We start from the raw sequence: 8,173 nt of genomic DNA, 5'->3' as shown, positions 1-8,173 counted from the left end.
AACACTACCAACATATCTGTCATCCCTTCAGTAATCCCCTACCACCTCTCCAGCCCCCTCTAATTCCCTACAAGAGCACTATGTTCTGATTTCCCTTTTGTCCTGTGTGTTTGTCATAATTAGATTGTAAGCGCTGCGTGCGTCTGGTAGCGCTATAGTAAATTGTTTACATATTGCAAAAGGAAACCGTGTGCTGAGCGAAACAAGGTTACTGCATTACCCATTTGTCTCCAGCAGATGGCGCTGTTGCTTTGTTTTAATTTAATCTGTCCCCCCATTACAGGCTGCGCTAGGAAGTGACCTAAGAGGAAACCTGCAGGTTTGTAATGGAAAGAATTCCAGACCCCAGGAAAAGTAGGACGAGCATCATCGGCTCGAGATCCCCGCCGATCCGCCTAAAAGTTTAGAGCCGAGCGCCAATTATGCCGATCCTGCATTTGCACTCTATGCTTGAGCTTCTGCCTTTCCTGCTGCTGCTGCTTCTCGTCCTGCTGGTGGCTTTCTTTCTGATCTATGTCCAAAAACCCAACTTGGAGAGCAAAACAAATTAATCTCCTCCCCCCCCCCCGTAAACATGCGTGGATTTAACTACTTGACCGCAAAAGAACCGAGGAAGGGGGCTTGGAGAAGACCAAGGTGAGTGTGAAGGCTGCGAAGGTTTCATTTCCTGGTTCCTCTCTTCTCTGCCTGGGAGAGGAGAAGTCGGTAAAAGTCGATATTTTTAGCAGGTTTGGGGGTTAAACGGCAGAGGTTGCTCCAGGCGTTTTAGAGGCGGTGACTGACAGCTTGCTTTGGAACGCGACACATTTCATGCAGCCCACGGGAAGCAGTGAGCCACAAAAGTCCCAGTGCCACTGCTCCACGTCAGAAAACCACGGGAAAGAATTCCTAAAAGTTGGATCAGGACGTAGCAAAACGAAGCGCGTGCATTCCAGGTTGAGAAATGTACAAAGAAAGAAAGATCCCTTTAACCACGTTGCCTGGAAGTACCGAGCAATGCAACTTTTCCAAACGATTAAGGGGTGCTCTGCTCAGTGCAAATAACCCCTCCCTGGGCGCAGGGAAGGAGCTTGCTCTGGATTGGAGGTGCTGGAAGCACTCGCCCAGCTGCCAGCTCTTGTGGGCTTGAGCATCCCCCAGTATTGAGCAAACTCTTTTACTATGTCCAATGAGGGGTAATTTTGGTTTGAGTTTTAGCACTTCCATCATTTTGAAAAAATTGACTCCTATGGAACTGGCATTTATGCATTCACATTGGAACTCTGACTAACACTACATATACTGTACTTAGAGTTTGTCTGTTTACATTTCCGCTAAATTATGTTGTTACAAAAGATTTCTAGAGAGAACTCTCTCTTTTCAAGCTGCCAAATTGAATGATTGGTTTGGTAAAATTATGCTAGGATCCTCTTCTTATCTTGATTTTAGAAGGGAAGGGGTAAAACGCGGACCTCACGGACCTTACGGATCTAAAACCGCATGTCCTTAAAAATCCGAGGTCCGTGCATTGACAAGTCCGCCTTCGCTTTCCCTGCAGCTCAGCTCAGGCCCCTGGCTCCCTCGCTGACCTCACGGATCTGAACTGCACGTCACATCCTTAAAAATCCGAGGTCCGTGCCACTTTTGAGGTCCATGCCACTTTTAGTCTCTGGCTCTGACAGAGCTCTATGACAATTTGACTCTGACAGATCCTAGCATAGGGAGGGAAAAGCATTCGGATCCGTCAGAGTTAAATTGTCATAGAGCTCTGTCAGAGCCAGAGACTAAAAGTGGCACGGACCTCGGATTTTTAAGGATGTGACGTGCAGTTCAGATCCGTGAGGTCTGCAAGGGAGCCAGGGGCCTGAGCTGAGCTGCAGGGAAAGTGAAGGCGGACTTGTCAATGCACGGACCTCAGTTTTTTTAAGGACATGCGGTTTTAGATCCGTAAGGTCCGCGTTTTACCCCTTCCCATTTTAGAAAACTATTGAAGACCCAACTGTTTGAAAAATTTATATCCTAACTGGTTGTTTCGTTTAATAATTCTATGCTTCTGTCATGCAATGTCTCTTCTTTTAAATTGTATTTTTACTGTATGGTCGGTTCTTATTTGTTGTAATCCGCTTAGAACCATTTTTTTTATTGCATTTTTCTTTTAAATCATATTTTCTACTGTAGGACCAATTCTTATTTATTGTATTTTGTTTTGAATTGGTTTTTTCCTTTTAAATTGTACTCTCCACTGTATGACTTGTGATTATTTGTTGTAAACCGCCTAGAACCATTTTTGGTTAGGCGGTATATAAAAATAAAAATAAAATTATTATTATTATTATATACCGGGCAAATTAAGGGACTAGACAAGTTGAAATCAAGTAAACAGAAAAAAACCTTTGAAGGCTTAATAATACCGATATGTCATTCACTCATTCTTTGCTTGCAGGGTGAACTAAAGCTTAAAGCCTTGCACTAGGCCTATTGCAAGAACATCTGGCAAGTTTTTGCGAAAGAATGTTAACATTCCCACAAAGTTTGTTTGGTAGCAGGGTCAGATTAACACTGTAGTGGACCCTAGGTAAACATATATTTCTGGTCCCACCACCACCACAAGCCACCCTCTCCCCCATTATTTCACCTCTGTAGAAGTAAAAACGAAAAGTGCAGAGGCTAGCTGTTGGTATAGCAGGAATAGTTTATGAGGAAGCATAGGGACTATGCAAGGACATCTTTTGAAGCAAGAGGCTTAATGGTTAGAGCTGGAAAACTACCGTGTTTCCCCGAAAATAAGACACTATCTTGTATTAATTTTGGATCCAAAAAACGCACTAGGACTTATTTATGTGGGATGTCATTTTTTTTGTGTGTACAACGATCATCTCTCACCCAGCCCCTTCTGCACCATCTTTCTATCCTTCCCTCCCATCCCCCTGTTCTGCAGAACCCCGCCGACCCTCCCACCGCGAGGCCAACATACCTCCATTCCAAACAGCAGCGGTAGCAGCACTGAACAACCTTCCCCACCAGGACATTCCTCTGCCGCATCACTGATGATGTCATCAGTGACAAGGCGGCACAAGGAAGACCCTGGTGGGGAAGGCCATGAAGCAGCCTGTTCAGTGCTGCCACTGTTGCTGTTTGGAATGGAGGTATGTTGGCCTCGCAGTGGGAGGGTCAGCGGGATTCTGCTGCGCGAGATAAGAAGGAAGGAAGAAAAGATGCTTCACAAGGGGGGGCAGTAGGGAAGAGGAGAAAGCGCTGCCGCCGTCAAATCGGGAAGTGTTGGGGACATTCGGGAGGGGCTTCGGGGGTCGATCCAAGTCCGGGTAGGTCTTATTTTTTTGGTAATCACGGTAGATTATCCAGTTCCAGGAGGGAAATTCTGAGTCAGTCCTGGATTTCTACAATCCTGTCCTGGTATGCGACCTGAAGTGCTGGTCTCAATTGGTGGTATCAGGGACTACAAATAGAATTGGAATATAAGTTGAAAAACAGGACTGACCAAAGAGTCTCCCTCCTGGAGCTGGGTAACTGGGCAGCTCTGCAGCAGTGGGCTGGAAATCAGGGAAGCTGGGCAAGTCATTTTCACCCTCCATTGCCTCTGATATAAACCAGAGATTCTGAGGGTGGACTGCTCAAAAGAGTGAGATTTAAGGGCAATGCGTACAAGATATAAATTGACAAAGTTTTGCAAGTGGAAACAGGTTCACAAATGGGGGGGGTACCCCCAAATATTTATTTTTTAATGCTTTTGATGGGATATAGGTAGTGTATCCCCAAGATACTCTGCATTCTTCACAGCAAGGAACTAAGGCCATTACTGGGCAGGCTTGCATGGCCTGCGTCCTGTATATGGACATTCAGTTGGAGGGTTGAGATGGTTAAGATGGGCTGGAGTGAGATTTGACGGAGACTCCAGTAGATGGAACCTAAGCACACTACTGGGCAGGGCTCTGGGTTTCTGGCCCAGAAATATCTAAGTAAAAGGACCATTTAAACTAAATAATTAATTTATGGAGCATGTATGGTTGGGCAGACTGGATGGACCACTCTGGTCTTTATCTGCCGTCATTTACTATGTTACTGCCTTTGGAGACTTGTCCAGAGTTTACTTATATGAAGTTTAGGGCACTTCTGAAGGCTTACTTGTTTCAGCAGGCGTTCTTGAAAAACCCTTAGCCAATAGGAGTGATTCTCGTCAGTTATGGCATCTGAAATATATACCGTATGTGGGGAATTTTTGTCTCTTCTACTCTGCTTTTATTAATTGGCGCTTTTCTTTCTATTAATTTGTTGTGCCCTGCCCTGATGGTTACGTGAAGGAAGGTATAAGTCCTTATTAAACATTTTAGATAATTAAAATAAATAAATAAATAACAGAAAACAAGCAATAGTTAAGGTGCAAAAATAATTACAGTTCATTTTTTGTATAAGCACCTAACCGAAGTGGAGTAGTCAAGTGATTAAAGAAGTGGGCTGACAACTTCCTTCTGTTCAAACCCCACTGCTGTGTCTTGTGGTCTTGGCCAAGTCACTTGGCCTTCTATTGCCTCAGGTACAAACTTAGACTGAGGCCTCTGGGCTAGGGTTACCAGATGACCAGGAAAACAAAGACATGTCCTCTTTTTAGAGGACTGTCCGTGTACCGAGATAGATTTTCAAAACCCAGCAGTTTGTCTGGGTTTTGGAAGGCCCCAAACTCAGGGCTGCATCTGGAGGGCCTCTGAGCATGCATGGATGTGACTTTATTCAGTACCCAACTGAAATTTTCCTCTACCCTGTCTCCTCCCAATCTAACAGCTTCTACCTCCTTCCTTGGGTTTTTTTTGGGAGGGGAGGGGGTATTCACTGTCCAACTAACGTGTTTCAAGCCTCAATCTGGTGTTCTGGCTACCTTTCTGTGCATTCCAAACCTCATTCTGGCACTATTATATTCTGGTTCTTGTATTCTGCTTCTATCCAGTTAGATTCAGTATGGATTACTATTAAGAGCCTCAACACACGAGGGAGCTTACAAATAGATACAATTCAAGACTATATTAAGTATTTGGTGTAAATAAATGTTTTAAGAGCTTTATGCCAAAATACAAAAAATGTAAGTCAATCAACAATCAAACTATCATTATATAATGCAAGATAAAAGGAGGAAAATATTTCAGAGGATGCACCAACACGGGTTACATCAATTAACTCATTGTAGGCAAAAAATAACACCCCTTCATTAATCAGAAACACCCCCCCCCCCACACACACACACACACACACAATATTTAATTTTCTTCAAACATTTCTTGTTTCTTTTATTTCAACTATATTAGTGGAATAGTGCATAATCAACATTTATCTTAGTGACAGTTCTTCAGCGGTAATTCAGGCAGGAACTTTTAGCGCTCAGCAGAGCACCCGTTTCACAGGAGCTTCATCACGCCTGAAGAAAGTAGTAGTCGAAAATTCAGCACTGACTATTTTCTGCTTTTTTTTTGTCCACAGTGAGGTAATTGATGTTAGTACACACTCTGACACCTTTTCCTTCGCTTATACTGGATTATACGCGTAAAGATGATTTGACTATTGTATGACTTAAATTTTTTGTATTTTGATATTACTACTTTTTTATTAAGTCAGCCTATTGGAATAGGAATGTGAAGAGCTTTATGAAAATATACTCCCCCCCCCCCCTTGTACAAAACCATAGCGCAGTTTTTTTGCGCCAGTCACAGCGGTAACAGCTCCGATGCTCATAGGAATTCTATGAGCGTCAGTGCTGTTACCACTGCGGCCGGCGCTATAAAACGCGCAATGGTTTTGTAAAAGGGAGGATAAATAGGTATCAATTTGCCTGCATTTGAAGAGGAAGCTGATTCCAAACTGAGGCTTCTTGATAGGCAAAAGTAAACCTCAGCTGTGTTTTTTGACAAATATTTTTTAAATGATGGAAAATCTAATTTCAATGAGTACTCTGTGCAACTCCAAAATGCTTAGGAATTCTTAAACTATGAGCCAGTCTCTTCAAAGTGAGGCCAAAAACTGATTTAAATACTAAACATGCAATTTAGACTTTGTGATAATCCAGGTCAGTGGTTCCCAACCCTGTCCTGGAGGACCACCAGGCCAGTCGGGTTTTCGGATAGCCCTAATGAATATGCATGGAGCAGATTTTGCAAGCCTGGCACCTCCATTATATGCTGATCTCTCTCATGCATATTCATTAGGTCTATCCTGAAAACCCGACTGGCCTGGTGGTCCTCCAGGACAGAGTTGGGAACCACTGATCTAGGTCAGTAGCTTCTGGGGGGGCATTGAAGAGCTGGAGTCAAAGTAAACCCTAGGGGCTAGATTCACGAACCTGCCTCTCTGTGCCCGATCCATGGCAGGCCGACCAATTCAGCAAGGCTCAGCATGCAAATGGGGGTGCTCGGAGGAACAACCCCCCCCTCCCACCGACCACATGGATCGTTAGTGAGAAATCCTGAAGCATGTGCAGACCATCTGTAGATGGTCTGCGCATGCTTACGGAGCTGAAAGCTGCTTTTTTTCTGTTTTTTTTTTTTACTACTTTATGAGCCTGTGGTTTTAACCCGCTTTAAACCCATGGGTTAAGACCATGGGCTCGCACTGCGGGGGAAGGGAAGGAGAGTCAGGGTGGAGAGCCGGGGTGCAGGACGGCGAGAAGAGAGTTGGGGCTGAAAAGGGCAGGACAGGCCGAGGAGAGTCAGGGCTGAAGTCGGGCTGAAAAGTGCAGAAGTCGGCAGAGAGCAGGAAAGATCGTGAGCGACTGGTCCCCACCAGTCGCTTCTTGTGTTGATCGGCCAGCCCAGTCGGTATCCCAGATTTGTTTAGTGAATTGCGGCCCTGCCTCCTTTGCATGCCCTTTTCCCTCATTTGCATGCACGAAATAAGAATCGGATCGGTACACAGGTTAGTGAATTGGGTCGGAGGGAAAGAATAGCAGAGAGGGAGGGAAAATTTCAACTATTATATACCCAGATTATGTTAAGAGGGGCAGGGTTAGAGTAATCATGATTGTTGAGGGGTATAAAAATTCATCAAAGGGGACACAAGGCTTGCCTAAGTTACCATCTGTGTATTCGCAAGGTTGCAGCTTTCTCTTGATTTTTCTTTCACTGCTTTTGGGCGAAGCAAAGGGAACTTTCTTTATTGTTCTCTGAATAATGCTGGCAACTTTTCTTTCCAGGTGTGAGCCCATACTTCAGAGGTTCTAAGTCATAACATGGGAGAAACAGTTAAAGAGTACAAGATGCAGTCTTTAGATGCAGACAGCCAGAAGCTGCTGAAGGTAGCTCTGAAAGGTTGGTGTTTCTTATGCTTAGAAATCTAAAGATTTATTTCTTTCACTCTCCTCGCTCCTGATATGACCCAGTCCTAGGTTTTTAATTTCCATCCAAGTGCATTGTGGGATTTACAGTCCTGCCTCTTCCATTTTCAGTTGGTACGAGTAGCACAATGCATTACAAAGAGCTATCGTTAAAGGACTGACCAAAAGCTGTCTAAATAGTCACACTATATTCAACTTGAATACCACCTCATTCCCACAGCAGCTGCATCATAGACCACAGTGCAGCATCTTCAGAAACCTGAAATTGCATTTTTCTGTGTTCAAGAGACCAAATCACCTTTTCCCAAAACACTTTTCTGCCTACATCAATGCTTCTCAATCTAGTCTTCTGGGTACAGCCAGCCAGTCAAGTTTTCAGGATATCCACAATTAATATGCATGAGACTAATTTGCATGCATTGTATCCCTGATATGCAAATCTCTCTCATGCATATTCATTGTAGAAATTAATCTATATAATAAAACCCTAGCCGCGCATGCGCATCCTAACTGCATGCTTCCATGCTCTGTAGATCTGTGGCCGCAGGAGTGCACATGCGCGAGTCCCCAGCCTTCTTTCCAGCACCTACCTACACTGCCGACAGGACTGGCCGCCAGCGCTGGACTCTGCACAATTATTCGGCTCCTCTCACCAGCCGCACCAGCGTCGGAGAAGGCTTCCGACGCTGGCGGGGATCGAGAGGAGCCGCGGCGACACCTCGTGGGAAGGGAAGCGCCAAAAAACCACTCCAGCCGCTACGTTCTTCGCGGTCCCGACTCCAGTAGCATGTGCAGCACTCTACACACACTGCTTCGTGGCCTTCTATTGCCCTGATTTGCTCTGCCGCATCTCTGATGATG

At 44.7% G+C, this 8,173-nt stretch overlaps 1 protein-coding gene across 2 annotated transcripts in view; it reads left to right on the top strand.

The window, feature by feature from the left end:
* Nucleotides 1-231: 231 nt before the first annotated feature.
* MIF4GD (MIF4G domain containing) overlaps nucleotides 232-8,173 on the top strand; it is a 15,750-nt gene continuing 7,808 nt past the window's right edge. Inside the window, exons 1-2 of one of the 2 annotated variants that reach the window (XM_033961528.1) lie at nucleotides 232-319; nucleotides 7,172-7,286. In XM_033961528.1, the coding sequence (XP_033817419.1) occupies nucleotides 7,208-7,286 (79 nt within the window). In that variant the 5' untranslated portion in view covers nucleotides 232-319; nucleotides 7,172-7,207. Of the gene's footprint in view, nucleotides 637-7,171; nucleotides 7,287-8,173 lie in introns of both variants that reach the window. The other variant, XM_033961529.1, reaches the window with a different exon arrangement.

This window comes from Geotrypetes seraphini, chromosome 10 (genome assembly GCF_902459505.1).
Source record: "Geotrypetes seraphini chromosome 10, aGeoSer1.1, whole genome shotgun sequence".
NCBI lineage: Eukaryota > Metazoa > Chordata > Amphibia > Gymnophiona > Dermophiidae > Geotrypetes > Geotrypetes seraphini.
This window is presented reverse-complemented; position numbering and strand designations above follow the sequence as displayed.